The following is a 19296-nucleotide window of genomic DNA, read 5'->3' as shown; positions in this document are numbered from 1 at the left end:
TTTGTTGATAGCAAATAATTTATTATTATGGATTATGAAGAATTGTGTCTATCCAAAACAAAAGGACATACCTTCTTACCTTTCAAGATAGAAAAAGAGAAGGTATTGGGAAATAAGAGGGGAAGAACAAGATTCAATATTCGGACAATTACATTTATACATTCTGAAGAAATATTTTATATTTATTTATTGTATGGAGGAATAAGGGGCTCATTATGACTTTGTAATATAAATTCTATTATTTTATTTTAATAATAAAATAAAATGTTCTTTGTTTATTATTAAAGGTGTGGAGATTTAAACTACAGGTGAATCGTCCTTTGTAATTATTTTATGGAATTCTGTATACAATTTAAATATCGGATAAGTGGACATGATCATTTAGCATTTTAAATTTGACCATCGCAGATATTGTAAATATTAAATCATTTCCGTATTTGTGTCCAGTTTGTCTCCCTGCCAGAGGAGTTAAAATTCAATCTGGACTAATTTAAGATTGCATAAATATTTGATCTATCACATCTTGATTATTTAATTGTTGGCGGTAAAGTGCATAAGAACTTTGTGAAGTTGCACGTAAAAATTCACTGAAGTTGACTCTATTGCCCAGATGAGCAGAGGCAGTGGTCTTTTATTATTGAAGTCAAAAAATCTGTAACTTCCTTTCGACAAGCATCAAATTAATTATTCAATTATACAAAATATTTAACCATTATCCAGCATCCAGTTTCAAATTCATTGAGTTCAAGGGCCTTGGTAGCTGGAGAACTCCAAAGTTTAAATTCACTATAGAAAAGCCTTGAACCACACAGTCAATGTTTGAAGTGAAGGTTTACCCACCTGGGTGTGGCAGAGCCTGAAGTGCAGGAGAATCGAGAAGTATTCCCATTTGTTGGCCAGAACTGATTGCGGAATCCTATTGGGGAAGTGGCAGGCTCTTGGATTTCCAAACTGCGGTTTTGGGAACCAACAGGGAGTACTTGGGCTTTTTTCTAGTGTTTGAAAAGATTTATTAGCAGGGCTTTTCTTTAGATTTCTATTTATAGAGGGTTGTTCTTCATCCATAGTTTCAACCTCCTCTAGTTGGGGTTGTGCAGTATTAAAAGCAGGTTGTACAAATGCATCCCATGAAATGGGGGGTTCCTGAAGTTGAAGACCATGTATAACCAGTAATTTGATCAAACCATGATGTGCCAAAGAATTCCAATGGCCTTCCCTAAATTGATTACACACTTGTTTCAAGGAATGATATTGGTAATAAGGGAGATTAATGAGATGCCCTAACCTTAGGTGAAGCATGAGCCGCAAATGGTGTGCATGGATGTAATTAAAACGACCTTTGTAGGTAATATATTGACCTATGAATTGGACTACTGCATCCCATAGCGAAGGAAGAGTCTTGTGTCGCACTCCTTGTCCTTTAATGATTTCCACAAACTCGTTGCATTGCAAGAAGTTGGTTCTGCCAATTTTCAATTATGTAACCCTGGTGCTAGCAGTAGGAAAATACAGTTCTCTAATTTGGGGAAAGTCGGTTACTGCGGCCACTGTCTGCACCGTTACTGAAAATGTAATGCCCCTTATTGTCACATTGTCCTGGACAAATGCCTGAGCAAACTCTTCGGCGATGGCACAGTCATAACCCTACAATCTTCGAAAGTAACGATGCCATCCTAAATGGCGAAAAAATTTATAAGCTTTTCTGCTTGCTATTAGCTTGTCCATGGAGTCAGTTTCAAACCACTTATGTTTTCCACCCATGGCTACCAGAGACAGAGGATTTACAGAACACCGTGTTTGCACCAGACTAGAATCTGAACAGGCGAGGAATGGAGCATTTTTTAAAATTGTCATTAATGGAGAAGGCAAGGAAAATAATGATGAATGGAGATGGGACTTCAAGTTATGTGAAGGGTCATAAATAACAAGTGGTAAGGACAGGAATAATTAAATGGAAAGGAAACTCAGAGGTACGACATCCCCCCAACTTTAGCACGAAAAAGTCCCAGTTTCGCAAAAACTATAGATAAAGAAAGATAGAAATAGAAAGTGCGACTAAAAAGAAGGTAAGAAAAAATCCTTGAAAAGCAGAAGGGTGATTGTCTAATGATGTTAACTGCTGACGTTGTGCGGTCCGAAAGAGCATTCACGACTAATGACACGCAAAATAAAGTACACTGGAGGAGGCAGACAAGAAAAAAAAAATGAGCATCAGTGAAAAAGTAAGACAGCGAACAGCACATGCTTGCAAAAACAAGGAAGAGCAGTGCCAAGAGCCATCGGCGAAAAGTGGGCAATAGGAGTGGAAAGAAAAACTAGCAAAGGAGAAAAAAGCGATAGGAAGAGAAATAAGCTCCTATCGCATGAAGGAAAACGAAGTGTAGATGGAGTTTTGTTTTTGTTTTTTTCGCTTTTTTTTCACTTTTGTTTTTCTTTTTTCTTTTTTTAGTTTTAACAGATATTTAATGATCATCATGATCGGAGGAGCCAAAAGAAGCCACTATGAATTATGAGGTCACGGCGAGAAAGAAAGCTTCCTTCAACAGAGGCTTCTGGTACAATTTGAGACAATGACCATTAACAAGTAGCTTATGACGTTCAAAGTCCACAATGCAGAGTTGAACAGCACCATTGTCAAATACATGGGAAATTTCATAGGGACCTAGCCAGCGAGTATGAAATTTACCTTAAAACCTTGAAATCGGGAATCATATAAAAGTGTCCAATCCCTAGGCTGGAAAGAATGTTGACGAATGTGTTTGTCATGCCACAGTGCTCACTGATTCTGAACAGGTTTAGTGTGAAGAAGTGCTTCTTGACGTAGCTCATCAAGGGAGTGGCGTTGCATTATGCGTTTCTTTTGAGCGTCAAAGAGGCTCAATCCGAGTTGAAGGGCAGTTCGAAGAGTCTTAATCTTGAACTCAATAGGAAGGACAACCTTCTTACCATAAACCATTTCATAAGGGGTCAAACCAATGGTGGTCTTCCACGTGGTGCGATAGGCCCACATATGAAGTGCAACGGTTTTAGTAAGAATATTCTCCAATTCCCAATTAGTGACTTCGACTTGTCCATTGGCTTAAGCATGATAAGGTGACAATTTTCTATGGCGAATTTCATATTCTTTGATTAATGCAACAATGAGGTCTGAAGTGAGCTAGGGTCCTTGATCAATAGTAATCTACCAGGGAACACCAAAGCGAGTGAAAATCTCAGAATACAAGAATTCAACAACTTTGGTATCTTGAGCATGCTTAAGTGCAACCACCTCAACCCATTTTGTAACATAATCTGTACAGACAGGAATATATTCCTTGTTAGAAGGTGGGTTGATTGGTCCAACAAAATCAAGACCCCATTTTTCAAAAGGTTCAAAAGAGAGCTGAGGGTGGAGTGGCATTTCATCGAATCGTGTAGGACAACCCATGCACTGGCACTAATCACAATGTTGAACATAACGCTAGCAATCCTTATAGAGCGTAGGCCAATAATAACTTACAGTAAGAATCTTTTAAGCAGTCCGTTGAGTAGCAAAGTGTCCACCACAGGGTTCAGTATAACAAGCATGGAGAATATCAAAGACATCCTCCTCAAGACTACACTGACTAATGATGTTATCAATGCAGGTACGGAATAGAAGACCATTGATCCAAGTATATTGTCCACTGAGGCCAACCAACATATGGCGCCCTCGAGAAGAGAAGTGCGGTGGAAACTTGCATGTAACCAAATAGTTAGCGATGTTAGCATACCTTGGACTTTTGGCAAAAATGGCAAAGAGGTGTTCATTGAGGAACAAGTCATCAACAAGAATAGGTTCATTATCGGGCTGCTATAACCGAGACAAGAAATCTGCAACCACATTTTCTCAACCAAGCTTATCAAGTATAGTGACATCCAATTCTTGTAATAAAAGCAATCATCTAATAACCCTACCAATTACTACGGGTTTATTCATTAGAAATCGAATCGCTGAGTGATCAGTATGAACAAATACTTTATAACCAATAATGTAGTGCCAAAATTTATTAATAGCATTAACAGCAGCTAAAAATTCTCTTTTAGTTACCGTATAGTTTACCTCGGCACCAGTGAAGTTCTTGCTAACGTAGTAAATTGAATAGAAGAGGTTGTCTTCCTTTTGTCCAAGTACTGCTCCCATTGAAAAATCAAAAGCATCGATGTGAATATGGAATGGTAATTCCCAATTAGGGCCTCTAAGAATAGGAGTAGTCACAAGCTTGGTCTTAATAGTTTCAAAGGCCTCCTGACACTCAAGGGTCCAAGTTGTTTACCGTACAGGGTAAAAGGATACTTATCGCATGTAGTACAGCTAGATATAACACAAAATAGATGCTTTATTCATATATGCAATATGCACTCCAATGCTTACAATATGATTATGCTCATTACAATGATTCTAATGATTCTCCAAAGTCCCTTCCAGATGGTGTACATATACTTTCCCGAAGGGGTGACTCAATTGTCACGCGCCCTTTCAGATACAATTCTACCCGTCGGCTACAATATAGAATTTACCGACAACATCATCCCCCCCAAAAAGAAAAGTTGTCTCCAGACGACAATTACAAAATTATCGAGACAAATTAATAAAACAGAATACATTAATTGTGACTAAATATAATAGGATAGATTTTTTTCCATCACACCACTTTCACATTCATCCCATACCTACACCAAACTGGTCTCCAAAAACACATTGCATCTGTGCCTCTGCTAACACGATACTGTCGCCTTAGCCAATCTGACCTTGATAGCCATCCGTACCGCATTCTCTGATTCCAACTCCTGGGTACGCTGAGCCAAGTGTCGCTCTACTGCCTCCAACTAGATGATTAGCTCCTCCCGAGCTCTCTATGCATCCACCAAGACAGCCTCATGTCCAACACCTACACCGAGTGCCTCAAAGCATATCACCCTCGAAAGGTTTGCTCTAGTGCTCTCTCCACCTCTGGCACACAAACACTTTATCCTTGTAGCAGCTCCAGGTCTCATCAACTCGTTACACTTCCCACGACTAATAACTGAACTGACTGGGGGTCTACGAGGAAACACCCCTAGCGGGGTCGAGAGGTAGCGCCCCTGCCACCAAGACCAAATTAGCTCCCTCAAACCCACACAAAAGCCCATGGAACATCCCATTTTTGTGATTTTCTTCTGATCCCATACTCTTTTTGCCAACCGCTTATGTTTAACTACCTCTTTTTGTCTTTCCCTTCCCTTCGGTATCATACGTTATTCATTGTGCAGTGGTTTGATTTGTCATCATTTTTTGGTTTTTTTTGCTGTCAATACCGAATGGTGTATGGTTACACAATGTATTGCCTCCCCAGGGTATTTTGTACAGTGTATGACAACACAATGTACTGCCTCCACAATGTATTTCTTACGGCAATGTTCTGTCTTTTATAGCTTTCTGCTTGACCGTTCTGGGCAAAACCCTCTGAATCACCATCATTCCAAGCGAAATAGTCAGTAGGAGCACCCTTACCTTTCGATCAGCAACAAATTCGATGTCTTATCAGCTGTAATGGAAGAAGGTACAAATTAGAAGAGGGTGGGGTTCAATACTGTAGTTAAACTTCATGAAGCTAGGCACAAAGAAATTCTCAAAATGCAAGGAAAACAAAATCTTTAACTAACATCTTTAACTAATAGAGCAAACAAAGGAGAAGCAATCTTACCGAAGTTTTTAATAAATCTCCTATAATACCCAGCATGACCAAGGAAACTCCGAACATCTTTTTGGGTCGAAGTTGTGGAGAGGTCCTGGATTATTTGGATCTTTTTGGGATCAACTTGTATACCTTTTGAGGAGATTAAATGGCCTAATACAATTCCCTCAGTCACTAACATATGACACTCTCATGACTCAGAGATAGGTTAGTGTCAATACATCTCTTTAATACTTTCTCCAAGTTATCTTTAGCTTCATCAAAGGTATTTCCATGAACACTAAAATCATCCATATAAACTTTTACACAATCATTAACTAGATCAGCAAAGATGCTTAATACTATGCGTTGGAATGTAGCAAGGCAATTACATAGCCCAAAAGGGAGAACGTTGTATGCGAAGGTTTCCCATGGACAAGTAAAGGTAGTCTTGTCCTGATCTTTTGGGGCAATGCGGACTTGATTGTACCCACTGAATCCATCCAAGAAAGAGAATCATCGTTTTCCTGCAAGAGTATCCAAAACTTGATCAATAAAAGGTAATGGAAAGTGATCCTTCTTAGTAGCCTTATTTAAAGCTCAATAATCAACACAAATATGCCACTTACCATTTTTCTTTGGTACAACAACCAAAGTAGATACCCACCTGATATCTGAAATTGGATAAATGAAACCAACATTCAAGAGTTTTTGGAGTTCTTCCTTGACGATATCGTGCAAGGCGGGATTGAGTCTTCGTTGTAGTTGTCAAACTAGGCGACTTCCTTCTTCTATGTAAATGTGATGGGTACAAGAGTCTAGATGAATACCTTGCATATCTTGATATTCCCATGCAAATGCATCTTTATATTCTTTAAGCACACTTATGAGATCTTTAACCTGAGCCGGTGTTAACTATGGATTAATGTTGAGGGTACGCCCAGGTAGGATCTCCATAGATTCTAATGATGTAGGAGCACTAAGGAGGAGTCTTGATGAGGGTTCGGGTTTTTCTGAAGATAATAATGGACTATACGAACACTGATGTGGCAGCAACTGATGTAATGTGAGAAAGTGTTGAATAGATCGAAGATTACCAACTAAAGGAAAATTCCCAAAAGAAAAATCAACAATCACATGAGATGGGAAAACCATAGTTTCTAGGCTATTAGTAGATTCATACACATTCTCGAGAAAGTTCACCAGAATGTTGTCATCATTAAGTTCCTCAAGGTGTTGTGCTTGTTCAATGGTAAGGACTGGTGCAAAATCTTCTAGATTACTATCAACCCATACATGATCTTTTGTATCTAACAAGGGTTGAGCAAGGGGATAGAGTGTCAGTTGTTTTGTTTGTTCTCCATTAGAAATAACCATGTTACCTGACCGACAATTGATATAGGCATTAGCAGCAGCCAACCAGGGTCTCCCTAGTATTAAAGGATACCCCCCAGCTTAGCTTTTGGTTGCAAAATCATAAAATCGATTGGATAATCCCAACTATCAATGGAAAGAACATCTTCTATAACCCCCTCTGGTTTGACTAAGGATCGGTCAGCCATTTGAAGCACCGTAGGAGTATGTCTAAGTCAATCCAAGGATAATTTTATTTTTGTATCATTTGTCATCACGTTTATAGTAGCACCTAAATCTACAAGTGTGTTGGGAATAACAATTGTACCAATACTTACCTAGATGACAGGACTGCCAAGATCTGCATATTTTGGAATGGTGACATTCCCTAACATTAATTCTGCTAATTGTCCAATAACTTGAACAGTCTTTGGATCCTTCTTTTTCTGTCATTGGGTACATAACTCACGTACCATTTTTTTGTATACCGGAATATCCTTAAGAGCCTGCAAAAGAGGAATTTTGATGTTAACATTGCGTAATTCATTTAAAATATCAAACTCTGAATGTTAGGCTCTGGTTTATAAATGAATCGATCAGGAAAGGGAGGTTCTTTTTCTAACTCTTCTTCAAGTTCATCAAGGACCTCTGTAATAGTAGGTCCTTTAAGAGCCTTCCCAGATCTGAGGTGTACACCATCTAACCCAACTGTGTTAACAGGATAGGTAGGAAAACTTGCCGTCTCATTATGATAAAGTGGTTGGGAGGCTTATTATTAGGATTTGGATTTGGTTGAGTTGGCATGAATGTCAGTTTAGGCAGTTGTGGTGGATTTGAAGATGGAGGTATGGGAGGAAGAAATTGTTGAGGTTGTTGATAGGGGCTTATCAGCGGTGGTGGAGGAAATGATTGTTGTGGAAGATAAGGCTGTGTATAAGGTTGTTGAGGTGGATACGAAGGGTGTGTAGGTGAACACGATGGTTGTGGCCTCTATGCTTGATGCCATGGTTGTGTACTAGGCTGAGAATTTTGGGGCCGTTGCTAATAAGGTTGAGGTTGTTGCCAAAGATTGAGGTTGTTGCTAGCCTCCATACCATGGACCTTGGTTAGAGAATTGCTGAGATGGTCCGGAAAAGTGTTCATTGGAGAACCCTCTAGATAAAAACTAGCATCGTGGAGCCATATAGTAAACTGGTTCTTTGGTATACTCCATAGGAATCATCCCTTCAAGAAAAGGTCGTAGTATCTAAGTCTTGCTAGCTTCCTCAAGTGATGCTACATGAGTCTGATTATAAGGGCAGTCTTATGGTCCATGCTTCTTACGAGAAGTTGGGCAATATATTACCAAGGCCTTTTAGCTTCCTCATGTTTCCTGCGAGAATACAAAGTGTCAATTTGTTTACCCATATGATTTAATAAATCAGTTTTAAGGTCTTCAAGTAGGTTACCAATTTCTCTCTTAGAGATAACCTAATGCATTACCCATGGTGGAAAACTTAATTGAATGTTCGCGAACCGATCTATGAGACTACAAATAGTTCCTGCATATATCACAAATATCTTCAAAGGACATTTTAGGAATATCACCTTTACCAATCAAATTTAAGGCATCCATGGTTTCGTCGCAAATCCCTCTTAAGAAAAGCATTTTGATAGTGTTTGCAGTTAAATAAGGGTACCTTGGGCGCTGTAAGCTAAAGGCAAAACATTCTAAGAAATCTTCAACTGACTCATCTTCCCATTGAGTCATGCGAAAGATTTCATCCCATACTTCCTTGGTCTTATAGTACTCCTGATATTTTGCTAGAAAAACATCTTTCATTTGGTCCCATGTTCTAATGTCCCTAAGACTCATAAACCATCGTAATGCAGCATCCTCCAAGGTAGCTGGAAATAGCTTTAGTTTTTGTGCATCACTTTGATAATCATAGCTATTACAAAGGATATCAAATTTGAATAAGAACATATCAGGATCCTCAGAGGTTGACCCTCTAAATATAGGAAGTGTAGAGTACGGGATTTTTTCATAGGAGCATTATCCTCAGGAGGCTGAATAGAAAACTCAAAGGTCGTATTGTATTGAACAATTGCATTACCATTGTTTCCAGCATTGTTTTCTCCTGTTTTGTTATTTCTGGTATTATCAGCCATGACTTCTTCCAAAACTTTGGTTGCCCAAGGTGTATAGTATGTCTTAAAGAATTGTTCTAGAGAATTTGGAGGCTTACTATACCTAGCTTCGTATGAATTTGTGAATTGTTGAGAAATTTTAGAAGGTATAGTAGGAGAGGTGAATTGAGAAGATGGCTGGATTCTGACTTCGTTCTTTGGTTTGGTTTCAACGGTTGATGGATTTTTTCTTTTTGTGGTTTTTGAATTTTTGAACTACCTACTAATTCTTTCTTAACAAACCTACCTTGATTATCTCTAAGCCTATTCATGCACCTAACTGATTTACTACAGTGCAAATCCTATAAATCGGGCTAAGCAAGGTCGACTCTTGATCAGTCACTCCCACAGACGCATTATTCACTATTCCTATCTTAACTTGTTACGACTTCACACCTTTAATATCTTTCCCCGACAATGGCGCCAAAAATGTTGGGTAAAACTGTGTTTCAAATTAACTTAAGATGTGGTCTTGCTTTGGACATCCAGTTTACTCCTATTGAATGTCAATCTGGGGTCGTAAACTGTTGAAAGATATTGGGGCAATTTACAGAAGGGATGAAGATAACGAGTTAAGTGGGGATGAGATGCAAATCAAAGAAAAATATATATGAATGAATACTATAAGTAAAACCACACATCACATGAAAGCATAATCTGTATATAATGAAGATTTTATTCTAAGCAAACATTATCAATCTCATTTATGATTAAATCATTAATAAAGTAATCACACATTTATCTTAATCACTACACTTAAATTCCTTAAGAGATATAACCAAATACTAATACTAACATAGGAATCAGGACTTTAGTAATGCAATTTTGAAGAATGAAAAGTGATAGGAAATGGTTTGCGGTAGGAACTCTGTAAAACAGAGTAATTTGCGACAAGAGGTAAGAAGAATTGTGGCAGGAGCTTGGTAGTTATGTGAGGCGGAGCGAGAATTTGTGACAAGAAGTTATTTGGCCTGTAATGTGGCTAATGGATTTATGACAAATTATGGAATTGTGGCAATCAAGAATGGTATAACGATGGATAATGTTATAATAATGAATGAATAATTGTAGTATATTTGGAGCAAAGCAAGGAAAGAATAAATAAATGAAATCCCGTGTTTTAATCTTAATGACAAAGGAATAATTCAATTTCTTGCATGCAACAATATCCACACCAATTCGTAATCACACATTCATAATTCAATGAAAGAAATTGTACACCAAATATAAAACAAACATCTATAACTAAACGATCTCACCAAGTTTCCCAAGAGGGGGCCCTTCCTCTGGTTCACGTGGTGAGAACTGAATTAACACACACTGCTATAGAGATTCCACGTTTCTAATGCCAAGAACTCAAAGAGATAGTTTTAACAGAGCTTTTTCATATATCACACCTTCCTTGTCTTTGTGATTTTAACACTTGCTTATAAAGGTTCAAAATATCTAACTAACTAATAACTAAGCTATAATGGTCGATGGCCTTCATCCTAAATATAGATGAATCCAAATTATAGTTTTGGCATCTGCCCACACATATTTGATTACAAAACAAATGTGGCCAAAATAACATAAGGCCTTGAACCGATCTGTCCAAACATTCAAAACTAGTTACCCAAAATAACATAGCAAAACTATAGCCTCCGAACTACTTCTCCAACTAGGTGGTTGGCTCCATATCCATTCATGCATCCTTAGTTCCTGTAGCAGCATCAATCAAAATATATCATTTTCATATAATGACAACTTTTAGGAATTATTCTTCCATCTTTAAAGAGGTACCAAATATTCTACTTTCCAATCAATAATTTGGCAAAAAGGGAGTTTCATGACAAAGAAGTGAGAGATATAAGTGGTAAAAGGCTAATGAAAACAAAGCACTATTAGGACTCATCAAAGCCCACCGAATTCACTGTTCAACTGGCCTTAGTATTATTCCTTTCAAAACAATACCAAATGATCAATTGTCCAATAGCACTCTTTGCCAAATATAATTACTTCACTCTTTCATTGTATCTATGCTGCACCAAACACTTCTCTGATCTCAATACTAGATCCGTAAACTTACATCACACAAATCCCTTAGATCGCTCACTCGAATATAATCCACAATTACAATTCGTTTACATTCACTTACTTCATTACATACTTAATCACAAGGAAAACAACTTTCCTTTATACCAAGTCTCAAATTAATTTATTGAGTCAGCCTTGAGGCTTTCTCAATTTACAATTACAATAGGACCTCATTAAGATAAAGCAATACATGTTACTTTACATATTTTCATAATTACAATATATTGTCGGCTCACAGTCTTCGCAAATCTTCACACATGCAACCTCGAACTTTGCACGCTCAATCACATCATCAACGTGATGTCTTCTACCTCTCTCTAGCTACACTCAACCAAATTCTATCCTTATTAGGAGATATAATCGAATTACCAAAAACCGCTTCTTAGGAACTCTGTCTATATACTGTCTTCAGTAAATCTTGAATAACTATCACCAGTGTTCAACTTTCTACATGCGCTGTAATGACCCTTACTATAAAGGCCACTGAAACCCTCAAACTGGACTTAGGAATTTTGTCAAACAGTTGGCATGTAACCAAATAAGGCTGCAATATTACTAATTGTTGTACAACGAAACCTCAATATATGATGCCAATAATGTATGAACAACAATTCCAGATTATAACACTACCAATTTGTTCGCCTCCATTATGTATCCCATCCTGATTATCCCCATTTTGATTGTTACCATTCTGATTATTTCCTCCACCTATATTAGCGTTCAACCCCATTTGACGAGTCATCATCTGCATCATAAGCTCCATTCTCTGATTCTGTTCCTGTGCTCTTTGTTTGGCTAATCGCTGTCCCTATGCCAAGGTGTAATAACTGTAAAAATCTTTCCTCTCGCTGATCTGGACCGGCATTCCCGCCTCTATCCATATTGTAGTCGTAGTCTTGATCAAAGAATACCTCCCCTGTGTCTGTATGACTGGATTCTATGTCCACCTGTACAGATGAGCTAGACTGTTCGCTCTGCAGGTCTGAAATCCTATCTTGTCTTGCTTTGGTATTGCGGAAATTATAAAGCCTCTGTCGCATGCTCAAACATAAATGTTCTCATTTTAGTGTTTTGACATTTCGTCAAACACTTTCCCTTCTATCCAGCTGTTCCAAATTCCCTATAAGACCTCCACAGGATGGCAGGACTTATAGCTCTGATACCACTGTAATGACCCTTACTATAAAGGCCACTGAAACCCTCAAACTGGACTTAGGAATTTTGTCAAACAGTTGGCATGTAACCAAATAAGGCTGCAATATTACTAATTGTTGTACAACGAAACCTCAATATATGATGCCAATAATGTACGAACAATAATTCCAGATTATAACACTACCAATCTAAAAGATAGATGACAATATGAAACTCAAATATGAAGTCCAATGCAATTCTGATTTTATGACAGCAAATAGAACTGATTACGATGAGAGACTATCACAACTTCAAGCTCTTGACAATGAAATGTTATGACATGAACAATAACCCAGTTCAGATTTGGAATGCAAATGACGAAACTTTTACAACAGTTATTAATGACTGGAAATAACTATTTATGCAATGACAGTGCTACCTGTTCTAATCCATAACATGCAATATTTTGGCAATCAAAACTTCAGTTTGTGCACCCGGAATAGCTCCAATTTTGCCGGATATGAATGCTGAATTAATGCCACACGAAGACCTCACAATCTGCCCCAAACCGACTCACAAAATTGTTGCTACTGCCCAACATACAGGGTCGTACAGGTACAGCCTGGTACGGCTGCTAGATAAAAATATTGCAGCGTTTTTTGTCACTCCAAAAGTAATAAATCTGGGCGCCTAGGATTGCTGAATAACCCCCTAAAATATGAAATTCATCCGTCAAGCCAATTAGGAGTTATGAGCAAAAACGTGGGTCCAAACCCTGGACTGGCAGTCTGAAAATAATGCACAACTGTGTCTTCAAACCCTGTTAATCCATCCACAATGCTAGGGCACAACTGAAACCCTTATTCCAACCAAAGTAAACCCTTATAACTGAATCTCAATGAAGTCCAAATGAGATGGCTGAATTACCAACTCCTCAAATGCAACAATTCAGGTGATATTTCACACCCTCAAAGTCGCCAATCCAAGGGAGTGATTCGTTCCCAAAGATCAAATAATTTGCAGACCCAAGAGACTACAAATTTGCTCCACAATGGAAGAAGTAGAAGAAATCTCAAATCCAAGCATGTCCAAAATGAGAGGCCCAGCCCTCTATTTATTCACTTTTCTAAGAAGTTGCTAGAACTTCTAGAAACATCCTTTATAAAATCTCATTATAATGCACTTTTTCTAGAACTTCTAGAAACATCCTTTATAAAATCTCATTATAATGCACTTTTTATAATAAAGTAATTTTATAAAATAAAAAGTGCAACTCAACTTAAAATTATAACATGTAGGCCCCAATAACACATAATAATAAAATATAACCTCTTAACACTTCTTCAAGAGCAAGATATGACCATCTGATCCACAGAATTGACTCTCTCTCCACACCATTTTCCTACGAGACTCTGGAATAGGCAAAATCCATGATCAATGTCATGTCGAACTAAAGAGGGGACATTACATGCGCTCAGAACCTCATCATCAAGACAACCTACAGAACATATCCTCAACTGCTCTTGACCTCATCTTCAATCCTCGAACCTTACAATCTCAATCTCTATCTATTGCTCTATCAATTTTCATAGAATAAAAAGTATGTTGACATCAATGACAAACATTGCCATGAATGCAACATACAGTCATACCAACAATCTCCCAAATGCTCCAGCAATGCTAGGATACTCCCCTATCCCATAGTAATATCATTAGCATTCATGCTAACACGTTCACCATTTATGCCCTTTGAAAGTGTCACAACACTTCATTATGGTCCCTCTTTGATAGAGTTGCAACCCTTACATCAATTATACCCTTTGAAAGAGTCAAACCCTTCATCGTTGCCCCTCTTTCAAAGAATCACAGCCGTTCATGATTGTATTCTTTGGAAGAGACGCAACCCTTCATCATTTATGCACTTAGGGGGAGTCACAACCCTTTATAATTGTCCCACTTTAAAAGTCACATTCATAATTACCACTTTTTAAAAGAGTCACAAGCCTTCATAACTCTTGCCCTTTGAAAGAGTCACTTCCTTATTTTTTCCTCTTCTATTAATTCTTCTTTGCTTCACACCTTCTCTTTTCTCTTCCTTCCTCTCTCCCCCTTTCAAATTTGTCCCTTGCTGGTATCAACATTCTTCTTTTGTTCTAGTTGGTATTCCTTCTTATTCTTCAAGCATATTCTCTCTACTTAGTCCTCTTACCTCTCTAATAGCCTTACATCTCCATTCTTATTTCTCCCCAATCCTTATCTCTCCAACCATCTCATATCGTTGTTTCAACCCTTATCTCTCCATCTACCTTATCACCAATCCCCTTTTATCTCCCTATCGTTCTTATATCTACTCAACCCTCATCTTTCTAGCCATCCTTGTTATACACTCATCACTTTGACATCCTTATCATTCAAATCCCCCTTATATCTTCATTCTCTCAAGATTCATCTCCATACACATAATCAATCCCCACTTAGTAGTAGAAGTGGTTTTTACTTTTTAATTGATCCTCTTATTTTATATTCACCTTATGGTAATTAGAGAGCCAATTAATGAATGAATATGCTTCTTTACCAAAGACCATTTCTAATATTTAGTTTGTAAAACAGAGTTGAGCTGAATCGTGGTTGAAAATGTTGTTTAGCTTCAAATTATACCTCCACAAATCATTTCACCTTCTAATTTATAAAACCTCGATTACAAGTAAAAATTCCAATCACACCAACTAATTACCTAATGCTTAAAGAAGATTGAATTATTCATGCAAATAATTAAAATCAAATAACAAAAGCAAAGAACAACAGACGAATAATTAACTCCTTCAAATCAGCTTTTCATTCCTTCAAAAGCCTACAAGGCAACCTCCACAACTATCAAGCTAACTTGACTGCATGCAATTACTACACTGTACTCAGTTCCTAAACTTCTATCTCAAAATTCTTACCGCACAAAATGAAAGCAAGCTCAGCTCACACGGGAGATGAATTCGAAAATAAATCTAAATCATTAGTGCTTATCTGCACTTTATTATACTTAACTGACTAAATTAAAGATTTTTACTAAGTGAATTACAAAATAGAAATAGCTCGATCTACTCACATTCACAATGAACCTGTGTAAAAGTTCCAAACTGAGCTTAAAAAACAACAATACGTATTGTACAATTTATGCCATAGCATTTGCACACTATGATATACATGATCTATCATCTAAAAGATTAAATATTAATAACTATTGAGTGTTGAAACCTCTTAGCTGTTTCCTTTGTACGGCAGCTGCTCTCCAGATATTTAAGCGTAAAAAAAAAGTTGATAACAGGTTCATTTGGATAACTGACAGGGTCACTAAGATGAACAAATTCTGAACGACCACATAAACATCATTTGGTTCCAGATTAATTAAGTTATCAAGCACCCTTGACCATCTAAAAATCATATCAACGTTAACATTGCTAAATAGTCAGCTGCAGCCAAGGTACATGATAAGCTTGGACATGATCTGTGATTTTTCTGTCATGAAGTGCAGTAAAAGTTCAATTTCAAGTAGTTATTTTTTTATAATCGAGCATCGTAGATGACATAAAAGTACAGTAGGCCATCGCATCTGAGATTTTATCGAAGGTTGTAAACAATAAGAAATGCAATTCGACGTCGGCTAAGTGTACCATGTTAGTGCTCGCAAGTTTGAACATGCATGAAGCCTAAGAGTCTCTTGCAGCTTGGACCATTCGTAGCATAGAAGTAGAAGATGATAAATCGAGTGCTTTCGATGTAGCTCTCCATATCCTTTTTTTAAAATTATATCAACCGCTTACATGACTTTCAGCAAACTTCTGCTGAAGTTTGTTTGCTTACCAGTTGTGGATGGGGAAGCCTGTAGTCACTAAAAGCCAGACATCTTTGAGAGAAATCACTTTACCCAATTTCAATGTTCAATAAAGCATACTTCAAGCTATCCTCACTTTTATGTTTCAACTGCTCGCGCAAGATTTACATTAACTAATTAGACTGTTAGGAGCAAAGCGAACATTAATTAAGGAGAAATTGCTACTCCACGCTGGAGATTGAGCTATTAAAGAGCTTGAACAATCCCTTTGAGAATTTCACTGCAGTGAAATCTTGCTAAACATTTAGAGAAGAGCCCCTAACACTCAGCTTAATACTCGTGCCTTTTCTTATATAATCGTGCCGAGGGTTTCCTGTATATTTAAGATGAGCAAACTACGCAAGGTCAACTAACATACAATTTGACGGAACATAATTTCTCATGTATCGTTAATTCAAGGAATTTGAGTTCTAAATGTTTCCTCTGAGGGAAATTCATCTCGCTTGCGGTCCGAACCCTCACCTCGAAGTCCCAAAACAAAATTTAAGACCCTAGAAATTAGTGAAACAAATTCAATTGGAACGGCAATCCTACCTTCCATGGTATGAAAACCGTGTGTCTCCCATCCTGCAAGCTGACCGGGCACAATGGAGGACTCCATATAATCTTTGCCAACGCTCTCAAATTAGCAAAAAGTTAGCAAGCTCGACTCCAGATAAACAGACTGTCGAATTAGCCGAAAGGGTAACTCGGCACTTCTTCCCTGCTTTAAATTTGCCTCCCGCATAGATACCGCATCAAAATCTAACCGAATCTGGGAAAATATCACTGGAAAGTCTTCAAACACTCAGAAACTAACGACCTAACCAAGAGCAAAGACCCTTCACATGTTGAAACAAATTTTAGACATGTCATAGTCACCGCATCAAAGTCAATCTAACCGAATCTGGGAAAATATCACTGGAAAGTCTTCGACCGCTCAAAAACTAACGACCTAACCAAGAGCAAAGACCCTTCACTTGTTGAAACAAATTTTAGACATGTCATAGTCATCAGAGAGACGGTACTTCCACTTTGCAGGTTACTGGTAATCAAGCAAGCCTTTTCGCATTGATTTAACTACGACACGGCTTTTGTAGACCAGTTATACAGCCATCAAATTTGAAACACACGGCGGGGAACCCTGTTCATCTTACGGCATGGCACATTCATCCGATGTAACGAGGCAAACCGGTCACCACGCAGTTGTACCCAAATGGGACCGAGTAATTGAATAGCCTTAATACAATACTGTACTAGGACTCCGCCCTCCGCCCTCCCCAGGTCCCACGGAATACCGTAACATCGTAATCAGTAGATTCATTATCAAACCTTATCTTAGCATTAATTCATTGCGACGATCCTGTTTGGGCCTTCCTAAGTAGGGGTTATCTGCTGACATGGACAAGAGAAAGAAATGTGTTCCTCTTTATTTTGATATTTGTGTTCTCTATGGGTGAGTGAATGTATGTTTATAAATAAATAATAATAAAATGTCCACGGGGCTAAACAGCTTCCGGGTATGTAAATAAGGAGCAAAGTAATATAAAAATACATTAAGAATGGATGTGACACTCCACTTACTAAATATTGTGTGTAGGGCCAAACGATTTAATACATTAAAGCAACTTAAACAAGTCTAAAGAAAGACCATGTAATATTCTTCCTATTTTTTTTATTTTTATTTTTTGCCTTTGTCACTTGGATCGGATTTGTGATTGTATCAATAACTTTTTCCTTTATTTGTTTGTCTAATCAAAATAATTTATTATTCGATTACTTTTAGCAACTATAAAAATTTTATCTATATTATTTTTGAAATAATTTATAAAAATATATTTATTGATTTTTGCTATGGCAAGAATACTTATGCATTCATATCAGTGCTAATATGACATTAACACTGACCAATCAAATCAAAGAATTTAAAAGATTCTATGAAACTTCAAATGTTTATATATTTTTCTAATTCTTCATTATTTTATAAATCACATTTTCCATTCATTCTATTGTTCCATACTATTTTTGGTGGGGGAGTAAATTAATTTTCTTCAACAAAAATACAAATATTTTCTAACAACTCTATCATGCATTCCATTAATGAAAGCATTAATTACAACTTTATCTTTTCCACATCATTTTATTCCACCTCACACAACATGTCTAATCAATATTGATTCTCAATAGCAATATAATTTCAATATGTTATGTCTTTGTATTTGAATTTCTAATTTTTATAAAACTTTGATTTTTTAATAAAAGTAGTTAAATTATTACTATTATTTTTTTTTTTTTAAAATAAATTATATTATATTATTTTTAAATTATATTTTATAATGGTATTTGTAATATGTATAATTGATAAGAATTTGTAAATTATATCCATTATTATTATTATTTATTTAAACAATTTATCATTTAGTTTAAATATATTTAAAACCTAAATATATGTTTTAATATTAAATCAATAATTATATTTTACATCAAAAAAAAATACTAAAAGAAATAATTCAATTTTAAAAAATATATAATTTTTTTATAAACTATGTATTAAAATTAAATAGTTATTTTTTGTTTCTTATTTACTGCATCATATTTATTCGTCAACATCAAATTTATATGTATTACATCTATTTATTATTTACAAATTTACATATTATATTATATAGATTTATTTCACAACTAAAATTACTTAATTTTATAAAAAAATTGAAAATACAAAACATTAAATAGTAAAGCTTCTCTAACTGTGTAAAATTAAACAATTAGTTTTAATTATAAAATATTTTTATATTTCAATACATTTCATTTTTTTCTTATAGACACACAACTTATGTTGGTATCACTCTATCTTACTATTTTATCTCTCTTCCTCGTCCTCCTCTATATTATCTATCCTTTTTTTTTTCCTATGCATATATGTTTATGTTGTTGTTGTTCTATATTGTTATTTATCTCTATCTAATGATTAGAAATAGTGTGACTTCCATTTGATAATCAAGATGCAAATAATACATAGTTGGG

General features: G+C 36.5%; 1 protein-coding gene across 1 annotated transcript in view; it reads right to left on the bottom strand.

Annotated features, from left to right (window-relative positions):
- The window catches only part of LOC149571043 (calmodulin-binding transcription activator), a 291577-nt gene extending 274092 nt beyond the window's left edge, over positions 1-17485 (bottom strand). Inside the window, exon 1 of the mRNA XM_089812610.1 lies at positions 16828-17485. Coding sequence (XP_089668736.1) covers positions 16828-16894 — 67 coding nt within the window. The 5' untranslated portion in view covers positions 16895-17485. The remainder of the gene's footprint in view (positions 1-16827) is intronic.
- Positions 17486-19296: the final 1811 nt, after the last annotated feature.

The sequence above is a fragment of the Cupressus sempervirens genome, chromosome 2 (genome assembly GCF_028749045.1).
Source record: "Cupressus sempervirens isolate cs-2001-9-10 chromosome 2, ASM2874904v1, whole genome shotgun sequence".
In the NCBI taxonomy this organism is placed as follows: domain Eukaryota; kingdom Viridiplantae; phylum Streptophyta; class Pinopsida; order Cupressales; family Cupressaceae; genus Cupressus; species Cupressus sempervirens.
Note: the sequence above shows the minus strand (reverse complement) of the source record. Positions and strands in the feature narration are given on the sequence as shown.